At 41.7% G+C, this 20,785-nt stretch overlaps 1 protein-coding gene across 1 annotated transcript in view; it reads right to left on the reverse strand.

Moving 5' to 3' along the window:
* The window catches only part of masp1 (mannan-binding lectin serine peptidase 1), a 247,786-nt gene that overhangs the window by 77,025 nt on the left and 149,976 nt on the right, over positions 1-20,785 (reverse strand). Inside the window, exons 9-10 of the mRNA XM_039765749.1 lie at positions 3,505-3,642; positions 3,117-3,191 (exon numbers count right to left, since the gene is read on the reverse strand). Of these exons, the coding sequence (XP_039621683.1) occupies positions 3,117-3,191; positions 3,505-3,642 (213 nt within the window). The remainder of the gene's footprint in view (positions 1-3,116; positions 3,192-3,504; positions 3,643-20,785) is intronic.

Below are 20,785 nucleotides of genomic sequence, written 5' to 3' on the forward strand. Positions count from 1 at the left end.
TCTCGCCAATCATTGTGCAATCAATCTAGCAAAGGTGAGCTAACATATAACTTCACCGTAAAGTTGCAAAAGGAAAAATGTTGCTGCACAGTTGATACAGGTGTGTGTATGTAACACACTAGTCAGCAGTGAGGCTGGATACTTTTGAATGCTCTGCACAATAGTATCTCACTATAAATATATTATGTCACTATAAATATATTACGTCAGTCAGAATAAAAGGAATAAGAGAAATGTATTAGTCTTTAGAAGCTTATGATTCTCACTGCTAAGAACAGTTTCACATACAGTGTATTGCAATACTCTGGACAGTAGTGAGAATTAGTTCATACATGTGCTCAACATTAAGATTAACAGTCACAGTTATGATAAGTGATTTTATACAATGAAATGACACTTTTTAATTTATTTCTCTCAGCTATTACATATTTAGCCAGGAACATTTGTTGACCATATAAGCAATTGCACATGGTGTTTCACGGCTTATACTGTATATACACGTAAAGAACAAGAAACCATTAATTCGGTTAGCAAACGTTCTTTTTTTGCATGGGGGAGAGGAGCTGTTTAGCCTTCTGTATTTAATCATAGAACTACAGTTTAAACAAATGAAGCTACAAATCTGAGGTCCTATAATATAAAGTTGGACTTGCATGGCTAACTGTGTATCCAGAAATACAAAAAAAGAAACTTAGAACTTGAGGGAATTGTTTCACATTTTTGCAGGTATCAAGCCCTACAAGAATAAGAAAAATCATCTATATAGAACACAAAAAATGCAGTAAATGCTTGTTCAAAAGCAAAGGGCATAAATGTAAAGCTGGTAAAAACAATTCAGAAACTAAAATACCAGCATTCAGAGGATGTTTCAAGTCACAAGGTAAAGGTAAGCATAAGAACTAAAACAAGGAAAACAAAATATTTTTATGTTTTAAAAGCACTCCAAAAATACATTAAGCGTCCAAAAAGTAAATCCAGGTGACATGTGACTAAGTATGTAAAATAATAAGTAAATGTGTACTTTTAAAAGATGTACTGTGCTACAAATGTAAAAAAAATGTGTAGTGCCTAGCTGATTAAAACCACACGTAAATATACCCTATGTGAAAAGGATGTGAGCAACCACATCAAAAACTTAAATTTTATATGACATTACTAGTTCCTTTGAAGACTGTGAGATTTAAATAAAGCAAGAGTAACTGGATTTGAGAATACGCTAAAATGATTAGTAAATCACATCAAAGCCTGCTTCAAAGAGAAGTTTTTTTTACAATTAATACAACTGAGGAATAAATATCCAGATGCAATAAAGATTTTATAAAGGCTTACTTTTAAATGACAGGACATACTGTTTCATCCATGACTTTTAAGCAACTTGTAAGGGACTGCATAAAACAGGTTAAGAAACAAATTATTGTGAAAATATCATGTGCATATGGGAGGCAGCTAAAGGGTTCATAAAAGGATAATTCCATGCTGGACCGGGGGATGGTAGATAATATACACTGCTCACAAAAATTAAAGGAACACTTTAAAGAAACACATTAGATACATCAGATCTCAATATGAAGTTGGATATCTATACAAATAACGACAGGGCAATGTCTTAGGAACAAAAGGATGCCAAGTCTTTTAATGGAAATACAAGTTTTCTGCCTACAGAGGGCTTAATTGTGTAGACACCCTAAAATCAGAGTGAAATGAAGATGTGGCAGGCTAGTCCATTTTTTCAAAAACTTAATTTCTGCTACTCAAAATGCTTTTCAGTATCTTGTGTGGCCCCCACGAGCTTGTATGCATGCTTGACAATGTCGGGGCATGCTCCTAATGAGACGACGGATGGTGTCTTGTGGCATTTCCTCCCAGATCTGTATGAGGGCATTCCTGAGCTGTTGTACAGTCTGAGGAGCAACCTGGCGGCGCCTAATGGACCGAAACATAATGTCCCACAGATGTTCTATTGGGTTTAAGTCAGGGGATTGTGAAGGCCATTCAATTGTTTCAATTCCTTCATCCTCCAGGTACTGCCTGCATACTCTTGCCACATGAGGCCGGGCATTGTCGTGCATTAGGAGGAAACCAGGACCTACTGCACCAGCGTAGGGTCTGACAATGGGTTCAAGGATTTCATCTCAATACCTTATGGCAGTCAGAGCACCATTTCCTACGCAGTAGATGTCTGTGCGTCAATCCATGGATATGCCTCCCCAGACCATCACTGACCCACCACCAAACCTGTCATGTTGAACGACGTTGCAGGCAGCATATCGTTCTCCTTGTCTTCTCCAGACTCTTTCACGTCTATCACAGCTGCTCAGGGTGAACCTGCTCTCGTCTGTAAAAAGTATAGGGCACCAGTGGCGGACTTGCCAATTCTGGTGTTCTTGAGCAAATGACAGTCGAGCTCCACGGTGCTGGACAGTGAGCACAGGGCCCACTACAGGACATCGGGCCCTCAGGCCATCTTCATGAAGTCTGTTCCTGATTGTTTGGGTAGAGACATTCACACCAGTGGCCCTCTGGAGGTCATTCTGTAGGGCACGAGCAGTGCTCAGCCTGTTCCGCCTTGCACAAAGGAGCAGGTATCGGTCCTGTTGATGGGTTGAGGACCTTCTACGGCCCTGTCCAGCTCTCGAGAATAACAGCCAGTCTCCTGAAATCTCCTCCATGTTCTGGAGATTGTGCTGGGAGACACATTAAACCTTGCTGCAGCACGTGTGGATGTGCCATCCTGGAGAAGTTGGACAACCTGTGCAACTTCTGTAGGGTTAAGGAATTGCCTCATACTGCCAGTAGAGATGATTACTCAAGCCAAAACTAGCACGAGTGGAAAACCAGCCAAAAAAGATCAAGAGGGAGAAACTTGAAATGACCTCCACATGTAAAACCAGTCCTGTTTTGAGGGTTTTCTAATTGTTGCCACTTTAGTGCACCTGTCGTTAAGTCCATGAACACCAATACAGCTGAAAGTGATTAACAATGACCTCAGCTGCTTAACCAACCAGAAAATTATCAGACAGGTTTAAATGATTTCATGCCAGGCCCAATAAAAAAAGTGTTCCTTTAATTTTTGTGAGTATATACTTCTGCTACTATTATGTTATTTAAGTGATTACCTGGCAAGCAGGAAGGCAGCTTTGCTCCTAGTTCATCATTAATCCAAAATCCTTTTTCTCCACATATATATGTACCTGACAAAAAGTAAAAAGCCTTGAAACATCATTCATTACTAAAATTCAGGAAACACTTCCTTATTGCAGCAAACCTAAATATCACATTAATAAATGGTTCAACCAAATAAAGGCAGTAATAATAAAAAGAATACATATAAAAGGTTAACACCTTAATTAATTCTCACTGCACCTAAACTAAAGTAGGCCATTAGCCAATGCAAGTCCAGGCTTGTAGTCCTTTATGAGTATATTTTTCATACTGATTTGCAGAGCTTCCTGTAACTAGATCTTTGTTTTTGAGAAATTACAAGAGATATTTCTCTATACATACCATTAATAGCAGGGTACATCTGATAGCGAGGAATCTGACAGGAATAGTGAACAGTTGATCTGTATGTTGTGAGGTTGGAAAGGCTGTTATAGATGACAGATCCAAACTGCAGATCTGGTGCATTTTTGCAGTCCACAACTAAAAATAAATAGGAAAAAGATATGTTAGAGCTTGAGTTAAAAAAAAAATTAAATGTCTTTGATGAGTTACTCTACTCTAATCTAGTGAGACTAGCAAACCAAAATACAGAAAACATGGTTAGTAAAAGGTCTTATGAAATGGAAAAAATAATTTTAAATATGACCCGATGTTGATTAAAATGCAATAAATTGAAAACAGTTAGGTAAAATAATGATCTCTCAATGGGTTAATAAAGATAATGCTAGACTTTAATATACTCACCAGTAAGTGTTTGCCTTCCATTCCTCAATGTTAGAAAACAGAAATAATAGTAAGGAAGCACAAATACTGTGAGACTCGAAAGTCGCAGTGACTGACAAAATTTAATTTTAATGTATTTTAATTTATGGAATTACAAAACATGGTGAACAGACTATTGTGGCATATGAGTATATAATCCCTTCAATGTTGATATTTTATTTTGTTTAAGCAACAAGTTGGGAGTTTTTATTAAGATAGAGTATATTGCAACATTTTTAAACAATGTTTGAAATTTGATATTGTTTATTTATTTTCTAAACTTGCTTATTCCAATAAAGAATTGGGGAAGGCCAGATTTAGCAGAAGGCACGCATTATCTCTAAATGACATGCCAGTCGATCTCGGTGCACACTTAAGCACAAATAAACACTTTACCATAGTGGGTCAGGACAGAGTTACTAATAAATTTAAAGTTCAAACCACTGGTAAGTGCAAAGATTCCAAATTTCCTTGCTTGTGAGATAAGAAACTTCACATAAACACAATATTCAAGCCTTGGAGCTCTGTTCTACTCAGTATGATAACATCATTTCAAAACTAATATAAGATTTGAGAAAAAAAATACCAACATAATTATACAGTACCAGTAACGGCACACTGCACAATAATGTGCAGTGAATACACTTGGCTTGAGCATTCATAGTTTTTTCACTCTTTCTCTGTATGTTTAGCATTCGTTTGCTCAGAGGATGATGTGCTTGCTGCTTCCTGAGCAGCTCTTCTTTTCTCCACCCTAGCCTGCTTCTTCTCTTCTTTTGCTGGCATCTTTTCATGTTAATACTGATTAAGTCAGTGTTTATGTTACAATTACTTAGTATGTTTTCCTTAATTTTTTATTTAAGCTGGCACTTAAGTCTTCAATCTGCCTCAAACATGATTTAATATAAGAGGTAGTGAAAGTGACGGTGAAGGTGGTAGGGATGAGAACGGTGCCCACACGCATGTGCCACATGGCTGCCCTGCTGGCGCTGCCAAGTTGATTCTACAATAAAATAAAACAAAAATGAAAAGAGGAATAACCTTGGAGGTCAATCATCACCGCAAAAGTGAATAGTAGATGTCACGTAGTATATGTGTACCAAATTTCAGGTAAATAGTTCAAACGGTTTGCGAGCTACAGGTGATTTAAAATCCTGGACAGACAAACAGACAGCTATGGTAGCGTCTTATATAAGAAGAAAAGAGTGAGTGAGCTGGAGGAACATACCACTTATTCTACTGTTGACATAAAATGCATTCATGCTTACACTACAAGCACTAAAACATGGGCTGATTACTTCTGCATTTAAATACATTTTATTACAGATATATAATAAAAACAAATTGAAGAAATACTTATTCAAACAGTTTCAAAAACCAAGAGTATAGCTGACTAAGGGTCAGAGAAGCAACTCAGCTGCTGGTTAAGTGGGTTTGGATTAAACGTAGCAGCATTTGCCATTTACCTATACTGGATCTAGAATACCAGTTAAGCCTAGCAGCAGAGCATCACTTCGAAAATAATGATTTCCACAGGTTAAAGGATAACTTGCTAGAGGATTTACATTGCGAGGTTACAGATAGTTTTGCAGTAACTGTACCTAGTGAAATAACCTATTTTTGGACTGATTAAGAGTTACGAGTTGAGCAGTCCATTGGAAGAAATATAAGAGGTAGTAAGTAGGATATAAATGGATAAAATAGGCATCAAACTTGGGACAATGATCTTTAGGCGCATACCAACATGCATGAATTTAGCTTGCTTCAACATCACCTCTCATCAAGTTCTGGCAAAATGTATAAATCAGTGTATTTCATTACATGTTGTAAGGGTGTTCAAAGTTTAAGAGCAAAATTCCATAAATTGTTGGTTGTGACATACCCAAAACATTGCTATTGCAAAGCTGCATTTAAAACATAACATAACCAACACTTTCATTTCGGCTAACAGCTCACGGCTTCTACACGCAGATGGAGTGATCAAGTAACATACAAGATTTCATATGAATATTATTTAATCTCTGTCAAATTGCTAAAGTTTTATGACTTCATTGTTGTCCAGCATTTTCAAAACATTCACCATTTCTTAGGATCTGAATGCAGATATCTGCATACAATAAATGCCATCTTTATGGTAGCTTCTAGATGAGGGGCCCCTGAGAGCTACTTTTACAAAATGAAAATGGCCGAGAGCTACTCATGTTTTCTAATGTTTATTGTCAAAGCTTATTTCAAACCAAACAAACTGAATAAGCTTGTTTTGCCCGAATATTTACAAAATATTGGTGTCCACAACTCAGATTTTGAATTAAAATATCACAAAAATATTTAGTTCACCTGCAAGTGCATTTTGCATGTCTAGATGAATTTTCTAGTGTATTTCTATTGAATTAAAACATGAATGCTGTCAAAACAAAACAATGCAATTACAAATACACAGATATTACTTATTTGTTTGTCATTTTGTTACATGTCACTGTTTCACTTCAGAAGAGTATTCACATGTCCAGTTGCATGTGTGATGTGTTTTTTAGTTGGTCAGATGACTGGCACTGCATGGAGTCAACGTGAGATGTGTATGGTGGAGTGTAGCCACTTAGGTTCACTCTTATGGAGTCATTTAAAAGTTCATCTGTCAGTCTTGTTCTGAATTTTGATTTCATGACATTCATGTCAGAAAAGGCAGACTTACAGAAGTATGTAGACCGAATCAGAGCAGACAGTTTCAGAGCTGCTTGGTGAAGATTCTTATAGTTATTTGGCTCTACTAAGCTCCAGAAATGCTGATAATGCTGTTGAGACTTTAACTGCACATTATTTTGAAGGTTGACTAATATATAACATATAAAATCCAAGGTCTGTCTGGATTTAGATCAGGTGTTTTTCTGTAATTTGCTTGAACATTCCGGTTGATTTTGTGACTTCTCTCATTTTGTTATGTATCATAGTTCGTTTGCAGTACCGATTTATTTGCGCGAATCCAAGAAAAAGGCAGCGGGCTGAGGGGAGGGGCCTTCCTCACTCACTCGCCAGCTTCGGGGTGTGTTCCTTAACTTCGCTTATCTAGCAAACGAGAGAACAATTGAATTCAACTTTGTTTGATAAAGTGTTACTTAGGTCTTGATGAGTTTGAGTCCGGATATTCTCTTAAGTGTATGCCACATTGAAAAAAAAGATTACAATTCAGATTGTGGATCGTAATATGATTTTTTGGAAAGATCGCACACCCCTAATTTGACTAATTAAGTCTTCAAATTTATGTAGGACTAGCAAAATACCCGCGCTGCGTAGCGGAGAAGTAGTGTGTTAAAGAAGTTATGAAAAAGAAAAGGAAACATTTTAAAAATAACATAACCTGATTGTCAATGTAATTGTTTTGTCACTGTTATGAGTGTTGCTGTCATCAAGAATTTGATTATCATTATTTCTTTCAATCTGGTTCGTATTTAGAGGATGTGTTGTTTTGAAGTTACATTCAGTGTTTGTCAACCGTTGTAAAGATAACAGGTTTCATTCATTGAAGTGTTCACTACGCAAATCGCTACTCGTGAATGTAAGATGTTTAACAGGCATTCCCGGTATTAACTTGTGCTAAACGTACCATGGTGTGACGTAAGGGGAGCTGACTGTAAAAAGGCAAGGAGGCGCATATTTTGAACGAAAAGGGAGAAGACAGCGAAGGAGCATAAAATTGAGAAGAAAAACTGTTTAAATAAAGAGCTAAGAAGGTGAATGGAAAGAAGCAGCCAGCGGTAAGGCAAGGGAGACTTCGTAATAAGGACGGTTGGGTGCACGTAAAAGGTGTAACAATAAGATTGTTAAGCCTTATGATAATGTTCCCTTACGGAGGATTTAGAGAGACGCACTGGGAAAAGTATAATCTGAACCTCTCTACAGTTTTGTTTATTTTCAGGTTGTAATGTTCATCAAATTAACGTATCATCCCAGTGGCGGACAATGCATTTCACACCTAGGCCTTCAGTAGTGCTCCGTCTGAATCAACCTGCCCCTCAAAAGTTAATTTATGGTGATAAAAACCATCTTCATATGCAGAAATACAGTATAAAGAGCCGCTGCATCGCAGATAGATAACTCCTGTAGCTACAATAAATGCCTTTATTGAATAGACAAACAAGGGGTGAACAAGTTCCTTTCTACTGCAGCTACAGCCGCGACACACATAAAAAACATCAATAATCTATACTAATAAAAGGCAAAGCCCTCACTGACTGACTGACTGACTGACTGACTGACTGACTGACTCACTCACTCATCACTAATTCTCCAACTTCCTGTGTAGGTGGAAGGCTGAAATTTGGCAGGCTCATTCCTTACAGCTTACTTACAAAAGTTGGGCAAGTTTCATTTCGAAATTCTACGCGTAATGGTTATAACTGGATCTATTTTTCTCCATATACTATAATGGAGTTGAGCTCGATGGCTGTGGGAGGCGGAGTCTCATGTGACATCATTACGTCTCCCACGTAATCATGTGAACTGACTGTCAACGCAGTACATAGAAAACAAGGAAGAGCTCCAAAAAGCGCTGAAGAAAACATGCATTATACAATTGAGAAGGCAGCGAAACAATAAGAAGCGGGCGACTGACACATACAACCATATTCATGAGTGCAGCTACTTTGGAAACAAAGAACGGTGTAAACCTAAAGTTTAAATTAAGTTTATAGACAGGCTGCCGCTGGCGTTTGTCATGCCCATGGCTAATGCAGGATACAAGTTTAATGAGAGGACGCAGGATATAAACGAGAGTTTTGATCACTTTCTAACTAAGTTAAAAATGCTGGTGAAGGGCTGTGCTTATGCAAATTCCGAGAGACTGTGTTTGTGGGGGACTGACAGTTAAGGCGGGTGGGGGAGTCATGTCATCATCTCCCCTCCCATTCACCTCATTTCGCTCTGAGCTGAGCTCTGCAGCTAACACAGTCTTGCGGAAGCAACTTTGTGACGCTGCCACCAAATACTCACAGAAAAATCCACAAGTTAATACACACGCTGCCTCTACAGTTTCTCCACACTGAATCCTCCAGGCACTACTTACAAAAGGTTACATTGACAATCGTGTTACGTTATTTTTAAAATGTCTCCTTTTCTTAGCACAAGCACAGCTGAGAAGCTTTGATGCATGTGCTCCATAACGCGTTAAAAAATAACGCATTTAATCACAATTTGCATTCCAAGCAAAGGGGAACTTCTGTCAATGCATGATTTCCTGGTACACCGATTACATTGATGCACACATCAGAGCTACAAAAATGTCAGAGACGGAAGAAAGCGCGTTGCTAGGACTGATTAGAGGAAAATTTAATTTCAAAAGACTACCCTAAGGAAGCCTTGATAAAAGCGTGGTTTTGTGCAAACTGTGCAAAAAGGAGTTTCCATACCACCCAGCACTTCAACCTTACGGTACCATCTAAATGCAAAACATGTTACAGCGAACACAGAAACTGTATATGCTGTTAGCACTAGCAGTAACAGTTCAAGGACCAACAAAAGGTGTTGGCAGCCCAAACCTGATGAAATGACTGGCTTCAGGACCAAAATTAGTAAGTCAACATCGGTCAAACACATACAAGCATATTCATGAATGCAGCTACTTCGAAAACAAAGCACGGTGTAAACCTAAAGTTTAAATTAAGTTCATAGACAGGCTGCCGCTGGCGTTTGTCATGCCCACGGCTAATGCGGGATACAAGTTTATGAGAGGACGCAGGATATAAACGAGAGTTTTGATCACTTTGTAACTAAGTTAACATTGCTGGTGAGGGGCTGTGCTTATGCAAATTCCGAGAGACTGTCTTTGTTAGGGGGATTGACAGTTAAGGCGGGTGGGGAAGTCACATCATCATTTCCCCTCCCATCACCTCATTTCGCTGTGAGCTGAGCTCCGCAGCTAACGCAGTCTTGCGGAACCAACTTTGTGACGCTGCCACCAAATACTCACAGAAAAATTCACAAGTTAATACACACGCTGTCTCTAGAGTTTCTCCACACTCTGAATTCTCCAGGCACTACTTACAAAAGGTTACATTGACAATCGTGTTACGTTATTTTGAAAATGTTTCCTTTTCTTAGCACAAGCACAGCTGAGAAGCTTTGATGCATGTGCTCCATAACGCGTTAAAAAATAACGCATTTAATCACACTTTGCATTCCAAGCAAAGGGGAACTTCTGTCAATGCATGATTTCCTGGAACACCGATTACATTGATGCACACATCAGAGCTACAAAAATGTAACAGTCAGAAGAAAGCGCGTTGCTACGACTGATTGGAGGAAAATTCAAAAGACTACCCGACGGAAGCCTTGATAAAAGTGTGGTTTTGTGCACATATATATATGTGCATATATATGTGGATGTATATGTTGTCACAGATGTCCGGGGACACTACCCGGCCGGGACGCCTGGATAGTCCCCGACTTGGACATTGTTACTCCTTGGCCACGAGAGGGCAGCTGCCCGGGGCTATTTGGGGGCCACAGGGATGGAGCTGGGACACTCTTTATGAGAGGACGTAGCCACCGCCAGGGGGCGCCCGGACAGTCGGAGAAGCCTGGATGGCAGCACTTCCGCCACACCAGGAAGTACTGCCGGAAATAATTCCAAGAAGACCCGGAGTGCTTTCGGGTGCTTTCCTGAGACTTCCGCCACACCAGGAAGTGACGTCAAGGGAGCACCTGGGGCTCATCCGGGTCATGATAAAGGCCTCCTTCTAGTAGATGAGCCAGAGTTGGGAGGAAGGAGACGAAGCTTGTGAGGAGGAGGAAGGAGGTCAAAGAGAAAGAGAGAGAGAAAGAAAGAGAAGAAGAGAAAGAGGAAGAGAGTTGGTGAGAGGAGGCATTGTGGTGCTCAAAATAAAAATAGAGTGTTCTGGACATCCTGGTGTCGGTCTGTCTGTGTTTGGGGGTACGTTTTCCACAATGTATATATACGGTTTATATGTGTGTATATCTATACTAATAAAAGGCAAAGCCCTCACTCACTCACTCACTCACTCACTCACTGACTCATCACTAATTCTCCAACTTCCCGTGTGGGTAGAAGGCTGAAATTTGGCAGGTTCATTCCTTACAGCTTCCTTACAAAAGTTGGGCAGGTTTTATATCGAAATTCTACGCATAATGGTCATAACTGGAAGCAGTTTTTCTCCATTTACTGTAATGGAGATGAGCTTTAACGCCGTGGGGGCGGAGTTTCATGTGACATCATCACGCCTCCCACGTAATCACGCAGTACATAGAAAACCAGGAAGACCTCAAAAAAGCGCTGAAGAAAACATGCATTATATAATTGAGAAGGCAGCGAAACAATAAGAAGCGGCGGTGACATATACAACCATATTCATGAGTTCTGCTACTGAAACAAAGCACGATGTAAACCTACACTTTAAATTAAGTTCATAGACAGGCTGCTGCTGGCGTTTGTAATTTAGTGCCTGCCCATATAAGGCCGTCCGTCAGCGGCAATCTAATAGCAAACTACCACGGGTAAATATTCACGGGTGAAGGACTGTGCTTATGGAGAGGAAGATGAGATGGTCAGGGTGGTGTTTGACAGCGGAGAAGTAGTGTGTTAAAGAAGCAATGAAAAAGAAAAGGAAACATTTTGAAAATAACGTAACATGATTGTCAATGTAATTGTTTTGTCACTGTTGTGAGTGATGAGTGTTGCTGTCATATATATATATATATATATATATATATATATATATATATATATATATATATATATATATTTACACACACATATAAACATATATATATATACACATATCTATACATATACACATAAATATACACACACACACATATACATACATATATATATATCTACATATATACACACAAATACATATATATATATACATACACACACACATATATAAACATATATACATATACATACAGTACATATCTACATATATACACACACAGCTATTTCGTATCAGTGCAATACGCTGCTTGTTAAAATGGATAACTCCGCCTTACGCAAGTCTGCGTGGATATTATGAACTATCAGATTTGTTCAAGTTCTATTTAAATTTTAAATAGAAGGAATTTTTATTTAGTCGACAGAAATATCTTTGGTAGGAATGGTAAAACAGACAGGAATATTATTCCTGAATAAATCAACTCAAACCTTAAACAACTTATAATATTTTGCTCTCCATAAAAATATCCTGTCTAAATTATACAAGTTAGAAATAAAGTAAACGTTAAAAGAACATACATTCAAATTTCTTTACTCTTATGTAATTTTATATAAAAAATAAACTTAGATTTTAAATATCCCAAAAGATTTTGCTCTCCATAAAAATATATCCTGTCAAAATTATACAAATTCAAATATGAACATGCTGCATAACAAAACCTGGAAATATAAATAAAATGTGTTCCTTTCAGCAATAACAAATCAAATCATTCAGTTGTCTTTGCTCATATGTCATTTTAGAGCTGGACGCCTGGCATCTTTTTTGCAACAAGTTCGTTTCTGTTTGGTGTGAGGTTCTGTGTTGTGGAGATTCTCAGGATGGATTGCAGGTGCTCATCAGTGAGGCGACTCCTGTGTGCTGTTTTGTTAGTCTTTATCACTGAGAAGAGCTTCTCACACAGATATGTGCTACCAAACATGCACAAGGTTCGAGCCGCATGTAGACGGACTTTTTTTGTTCTTCAAAGTCACCAAAGCGCCGTGCAAACTCAGTGCGCTCAGTTTATCAGCAAAGTGCGTATTTGGGAACACCGTAGTGACGACTTGGTTTAACATTACTTGGCAACAGGGAAAGTGGGGCAAATTGCACTGGTGCATTTGTGTCTCCCATAAAAGCAGCTTCACTTGAAATCACTTTGTGATTGTGCACGGGTAAAACGTCCGCTGAAGTGTCAGATTCTTATTTAATTCTTCTGCTTTCTGTATCTTCTGCATTGCATTCAGGTTACCCTGATGTTTTGTCTCATAGTGCCGTCTTAGATTAAATTCTGTAATTACAGCCACATTAGCTCCACAAATGAGACACACGGGTTCAGTAAACATATACTCAGCCTCCCATCGGTTTTAAAGGCTCTATTTTCAGAATCAACTTTTCTCTTCAGCATCGTGTGAGCTAGCTTCGCAATAACTTGCAGCATCATAAGCTAGACTTGATTAACGCGTGTTACGCAAGGCAGCTGAAGCGCTGCATTATGGGATCTGTAGTTTATTGTGTTACCAGCGCTTCATATACCCGGCCATTAATAACAATAATACAGTATATAAAATGATCTCGGGCCGGATATAATTACACGCCGGGCGGATGTGGCCCGCGCCCTTGAGTTTGACACATATGGACTAAATAGAACTTGAAAAGATATATTTTTTCAAATGTGATCGCAATTCAGATAGAGTTGACGCCAGCACTACAGCCTGCTCTTACTTTTTACCGCTCATCTAATGAATACACTGAGTATGGCTTTACCAAAACAATCATTGATGGCTAATAAAGTATCCATTATTCGAGTATGTAGATCGGGATATATATATATATATACATATATATATACCCGCGATCGCAGCGAGAAGTAGTGTGTTAAAAAGCTAGAAAAGAAAAGGGAACATTTTAAAAATAACGTAACATGACTGTCAATATACAGTATTTGTTTTGTGAGTGTTACTGAGTGTTGCTGTCATCAAGGATTTGATTATCATTATTTCTTTCAATCAGGTTCGTATTTGTAGGATGTGTTGTGTTCAAGTTACATTCCGTGTTTGTCAATCGTTGTAAAGATGACAGGTTTCATTCATCGATTCGCTTCTTACTGCATCAATAAACAGCTCGTCTTCTTCTTTATCTGAGACCTGACACACTGCATGCATGGGTTTTTTTACACTGTCTTCCTTTAGCGGACATTGACTTTTTCCAACGTGTGCTTTGTTTCCGCAGTAGTTGGATTTATGAATATGCTTGTATGTATCAGACGCTTCATATTTTTGCTGCCTTTTCAATTGTGTAATTCGGTTTTGTTCAGCGCTTTTGGAACTGTTGCTTTTTATCTGTGCACTGCGTCAGTTCACGTGAGCCACTCGGTGTACATGCATCGAAGGTTCCCAGCTGTGCTGGTGCCATCTCGTGCTATGTCCATGGCTGTATTTAATGTTACCTTAGTCCTGGCACTTAAAACTTTCTCTCGCAGTTTCGCTGAGTTTGTGTCAAACACCACCCTGACCATCTCATCTTCCTCCCCATAAGCACAGTCCTTCACCCGTGAATATTTACCCGTGGCAGTTTGCTATTGGATTGCCGCTGACGGACGGCCTTATATGGGCAGGCACTAAATTACAAACGCCAGCGGCAGCCTGTCTATGAACTTAATTTAAAGTGTAGGTTTACATCATGCTTTGTTTCCGAAGTAGCAGAACTCATGAATATGGTTGTATATGTCACTCGCTTCTTATTGTTTCGCTGCCTTCTCAATTATATAATGCATGTTTTCTTCAGCGCTTTTTTGAGGTCTTCCTGGTTTTCTATGTACTGCGTGATTACGGGGAGGCGTGATGATGTCACACGAAACTCCGCCCCCACGGCGTTCAAGCTCATCTCCATTACAGTAAATGGAGAAAACTGCTTCCAGTTATGACCATTACGCGTAGAATTTCGATATAAAACCTGCCCAACTTTTGTAAGGAAACTGTAAGGAATGAACCTGCCAAATTTCAGCCTTCCACCCTCACGGGAAGTTGGAGAATTAGTGATGAGTGAGTGAGTGAGTGAGTGAGTGAGTGAGTGAGGGCTTTGCCTTTTATTAGTATAGATAAATATCATTATTTGACTTTTACCTGGTGTCTGACGTGGTGTCTGAGGGTGCAAGGGTGCGAGCAAGCACCTAATCTGTCACAATGTTTATGTGTGTGTGTGTGTATATATACTAGCAGAATACCCGCGCTTCGCAGCGGAGAAGTAGTGTGTTAAAGAAGTTATGAAAAAGAAAAGCAAACATTTTAAAAATAACGTAAGATGATTGTTAATGTAATTGTTTTGTCATTGATATGAGTGTTGTTGTCATATCTATCTATTTATATTATATATATATATATATATATAGCAAAATACCTCGATTGGCAGCGGAGAAGTAAAAAGAAAAGGAAACATTTTAATAATAACGTAACATGATTGACAATGTAATTGTTTTGTCATTGTCATGAGTGTTGCTGGCATATATATATATATATATATATATATATACACACACAGACACATATATAAACATATATATACATATAAACATATATATAAATATATATACATATATACACGTATATATATACAGTTATATATATATACATATACATATATACACATACTGTATATATACACACACACACATATATACATACTGTATATACACATAAACATATCTACATATATACTGTATATACACATATATATACAAATCTACATATATATCTACATATATATATATTAGGTGGGACTCGATTAAAAAATTAATCCAATTAATTAGAGGCTGTGTAAGAATTAATCTTGATTAATCGTATGTAATCGCTTACACGTAAATTTGCCCCAAATCGCAAATGTTTTTTTAACTTAAAACGGTTTTAGTGGGCGACAGAATCAAATAATAGACATGGACATGAATATTGTAAACTGAAGCTGTTTTAATTTCTGAAAAAAAAGCTTTTAAACTGCATTTGAATTCAAAACAGAAACAAAAATATCATCCAAGGTTAAAATTGGGCAGACTTAAAAATAAAGTGGTAGTTTAAGTACTTTAAATACATTTTCAGAATAGTATTGTCTTTAAATAATAATAACCAAAATTTCAACATAAAGTGCAGTTTTCTTCTTAAAAAATAAGTCAGAAACATAAAAGGTAATTTGACCAGCTTACTCTTTAAACTCTGAGTAACATTAGCCAAAATTATTTTGTACATTAGGCTAAAACAGTGTGATCATTGAACATTTTGTAATTAGATGTATTTAGAATCACTAACGGTCACGGAAGTCCAATGATCCCCAGTAAGAGCCACAAAGTCCGCTTTCTGTAATGCATCTAATTTTGCTTGCTTTTCAGTGTGCACAAAACCATGCTTTTATCAAGGCTTCGCTCGGGTAATCGAAATGATCAGTCGTAGGAACGCGCTTTATTCCGACTCTAACATTTTTGTAGCTGTGATGTGTGCATCAGTGTAATGGATGTACCAGGAAATCATGCATTGACAAAAGTTCCCGTTTGCTTGGAATTGAAAGTGTGATTAAATGAGTTATATCTTAACGCGTTATGGAGTACATGCATCGAAGCTTCTCAGCTGTGCTTGTGCTAAGAAAGGGAAAATTTTAAAAATAACGTAACATGATTCTGCGTTAACCTAATATTTTTTCATACGTCCCAAACCAAGGAGATGCGAAGGTAAATGAATCAGGTAGCGCATTACATAGTCAGTACACCCCCTCTCGGGAATCGAACCTCAAATGTCGGCGTTAGAGGCGAAGACTCTACAATTGCGCCACTTGGCTTGTCTATGCTAAAGTATGTATTGTAGATCGGGGTATATATATACTGTCACACACGTGCGCATGGGAGGCAGCTAAAGGGCTTGAGTGAAGGCAGTTCGGAGGCATGCCGGGGTGTGGCAGAGTGCACTGACTCTTTTCTCCCTTGCCTGTAGACCATCCCCGGGGGATTTCACCTGGATCACCTGACATCACTTCCGGGACTGAGCCAATGGAGGTCGGCCACCCCAGCTCCAGTCCCTCTGATGTCCCCTCCGGCTACGAGCCAATGGTGGAAGACCACGTGCGGATCCATACGACCTCACTTCCTGTCTCCCCCTTTAAAACCTGCCCCTTTTCCTTTGTTTCTTTAGTCTTGTTTTGGACTCGGTTGTGTGCACTTCAGTGCTCTGTATTTTACTGAAAGAAAACGACTTTTGCAGCCAGGATACCACAATATACGGGTGGCTGCCCCAACTCTTTATCTGTCAATGTCTCGTTCTTGTGACAGTGGCGTAGTCGGCAGGATGGAGAAGTCCCGGAGGAGAAGGGGACAGGACCTGCAATATACCCAGGTGGGAGCGTATCGGGCCGAGTATTCAGGCGGGAGGGTGCCCGTGGTTCGGCGTGACCGGTGCGGGCTCCGCTCCCGGCACTCATAACTAGCCCATCTGGAGTGGCCAGGGAGTGTGCGGGTGGGGCTCACAGAATTGGGCTGCCCTGGAGGGGGAGGCAAAAGGGACTCAGTATGCTCTCTTGGGGGAGAGTGCCTGCCTTCCTGCGAAACCAAAGCCCCATTTACCACCTAGGGGTGCCCCAGACTGGCAGGTGAATAAAATAAAAATGGAGGTTGGACCCTGAGCGCCAACCAACAAACAAGCCTGGTCCTTATGGGCAATGGTAGGGCATTGGCTACGCCATTTGAAAACACGCCCTACCAAATAATAGAGCAGGTAGCTTGCTATCTGCTCCTGGAAGCGCTTCCCCGTGGCTTCACCCAGCCGGTTTGGGGCGAGCGGTTCAAGAACATGGCTGAGCTCATAGAGCTTATGGAGACGCAGAGGGCGGCCTCACACTCTAGGGGAGCAGAACCGTCCTCATGTCAAACTCAGCCGGGGTATGTTCCAAGACCTAGCCCCACCCTGTACAATCCGGAGCCCGTATTGGCGTCCGCGGGGCCGCGGGCGCGCAAACCGCTTGGAGGCAAGGAGGAATGCAGGTGGAGGGTGAGGAGGGTTGGTGTGCTCTGGCTAATCCGCTGGCGGTCCCACATACTGGCGTGGTGATCGCCAACGGACACAAGACCACAGGTTTGTTCGACCGCAGCAACATTTCAATTGTTGCCCGCCGCTTTGTGCAACCGCAACAGTGGCTAAATTTAAGACCGGTATAACCTGTGTCCACGGAGACATCCGCTGGTACAGGTCCGCCGCTGTGTCATCAGTTACGGAGGGTCAGTTCGTAAGCTCACCGTAGCGTCCTACCTGATCCTCCACACCCGGTGATACTAGGGCGGACTGGTCTAAAATCAAAAGCGGTGAGACACATACCACTCCGGGGTTAATTTGGGCCTCGTTATGGACGGAGATAACCCGTCTCAAGCTGCCTCCACGCCGTGTAATCAGCCGGCAGAGAGAGACGGCAGTCGCCCTGACTGACGTGGCAACTCCCGGCCGCCGCTGGCTAACACGCCATCCACCAACGCCGGGCGGAGCGGAGGAAACCACGCCCATTGAGGTCGACGCTGACCCTCTCTCCGTGTTGCGGTTCCAATTTAAAGAAACGCCGGCTTCTTTTAGAAGGGAGCAATGGAATGATGACTCCCTGAAGTTTGTAAAAAATGCAGTGGTCCTTGTCAATGGCCAGCGCACTAATCAGTCGATGCCACAGGGCCCCTACTTTGTGCTAGATAATGACCTCCTTTACCGTGTAGCAATGCATGACGGGCAGGAGACGAGGCTGCTGCTAGTGCCGCACCTTCCGGCGGCAGGTCTGTGAGCTAGCACACGCCCACCTCCTAGGTGGCCACCTGGGCACCAAAAACTCTGGAGCGGATCAAGCTCCGCTTCTACTGGCCAGGAATTAATGAGGAGGTTCGTCGCTTTTGCGCTTCCTGCCCGGAGTGTCAACTGCGACAAATTCCTAGGAGGGACCGTGCTCCTCTCATTCCTATTCCACTGATTGACGCTCCTTCCACAGAATCGGGGTCGACCTGGTGGGACCCCTGGAGCCCTCAGCCCGAGGACACAAGTACATTTTAGTCCTCGTGGATTACGCTACACGATACCCGAAGCTGTTCCGTTGCGCTCAGCTACCTCTAAAGCCATCGCACGGAATTACTAGGGTATTCGCGGGGGGATCCCCAAAGAAGTCTTGACAGACCAGGGGACCCCTTCACCTCGGAAACGTTCAAGGAGACTGCCAGATTACTGAAAATAAAGCATTTAAAGACCTCGTGTATCATCCTCAAACCGACGGATTAGTAGAGAGGTTTAATCAAACTCTCAAGCAAATGCTGCGTAAGGTGGTCAGCGAGGATGGAAGGAACTGGGATCAGCTCCTCCCCTCGTCCTTTTGCCTATCGGAAGTCCCACAAGCCTCCACGGGTTCTCCCCTTTGAACTACTATACGGGCGACAACCTGGGCATATTAGATATTTTGAAAGAAGGCTGGGAAGAAGAGGCTCTTCCCTCCACAAACATACTGGAATATATCGCGCAGTTACGCGATAGATTTGGAAAAATTCGGCCTGTCCTTAAAAGTCACATGGAGGAGGCTCAAGCAGCGCAGGCCCGGTACTACAACCGCGCACGCCTCTTCGAGTTCCGCCCGGAGATCGGGTCATGGTCCTAGTGCCTACCTCCCACTCTAAATTGCTTGCCCACTGGCAGGGCCCCTACGGTTAAGGAGAGGAAGGGACTGGTCGACTATTTGGTGAGTCAACCCAATCGCGGCCAAAGGAGCGGTTTATCATGTGAACCTGCTGAAACCGTGGAAGGACAGGGACCCCGATCCCTCCTCCGCCAGCCCCGCCACTCTTCGCCACACACACGACCTTAACTTCGCACGGACTTAAGTCCCAGACAGCGGCAGGAGCTGGAAACAGTTATCCGGACCGCTCGGGAGGTAGTCAGTGAGAACCCGGAAGGACCTCTCTGATTGAGCACAACATCGTGACAGAGCCCGGGTTGTTGTCCGAGAACGCCCGTATCGCCTTCCCGAGGCAAAAAAGGCTGAAGTGGAGCTTGAGATCAAGCGCATGCTGGAGCTAGGTGTGATTGAGGAAAGTTATAGTCCCTGGTCCAGCCCCATTGTGCTCGTCGGTAAGCCTGACGGAAGTTGGAGGTTCTGCAATGACTTCCGCCGGCTTAATCAAGTCTCCCAATTTGATGCTTATCCAATGCCACGCGGGACGACCTCCTCGAGATGCTTGGACAGGCTCAATACCTGACCACTCTTGACATGACGAAAGGGTACTGGCAGGTTCCTTTAACGGACTCCGCAGGAAAAACCGCTTAGTACCCCTAGCGGACACTGGCAGTATCGTGTCCTTCCATTTGGGTTACACGGGCTCCAGCAACCTTTCAGCGTCTGGTGGACAAAGTGCTTCGGCCTCATAACTCATACAGTGCTGCCTACCTGGATGACGTGGTCATCTATTCCAGCACATGGAAGGAACACCTACAGCATGTCCAAGCGGTATTACGGACACTTGGTGAGGCGGGCTCGGATTAATCCCAAGAAATGCTTCTTGGATTAAGCGAGCCAAATATTTAGGCTACCTGGTGGGTCGGGTACCGTAAGGCCACAGTGCTCCAAAATTGATGCCATTCTGAAATGGCCCGTCCATGAACCAAGCGGCAAGTCCAAGCCTTTCGGTTAGCGGGTACTACCGCCGGTTTGTACCCGGTTTTGAGAGCGCGCCTTGACTGATTTAACAAAGAAGAGGGCCCGAACATTGTGGTATGGACTGAAAAACAGGCGCTGCATTTGGTGACTTAAAGCAGGCCCTTACGCCCACACCTGTTTTGATGGCACCTAACTTTTCTTTGCCTTTCATCCTCCAGACGGACGCTTCGGACACAGGCCTGGGCGCCGTGCTGAGCCAAAGCGTCGATGGTGTGGGGCACCCCATCATGTTCCTGAGCCGAAACTGTTGGACCGGGAGACCAGGTATGCTGCGGTGGAGAGGGAGGCTCTGGCGATTAAATGGGCGATTACTCAGCTGAGGTACTACCTGTTGGGCCGGGAATTCACCCTTGTCACGGACCATGCACCCCTACAGTGGATGGCCCTCCACAAGGAGTCGAATCCGCGGGTCACCCGGTGGTTTCTTGACCTGCAGCCGCATAAGTTTT

Source organism: Polypterus senegalus, chromosome 1, assembly GCF_016835505.1.
Source record: "Polypterus senegalus isolate Bchr_013 chromosome 1, ASM1683550v1, whole genome shotgun sequence".
Classification (NCBI taxonomy): Eukaryota; Metazoa; Chordata; class Cladistia; order Polypteriformes; family Polypteridae; genus Polypterus; species Polypterus senegalus.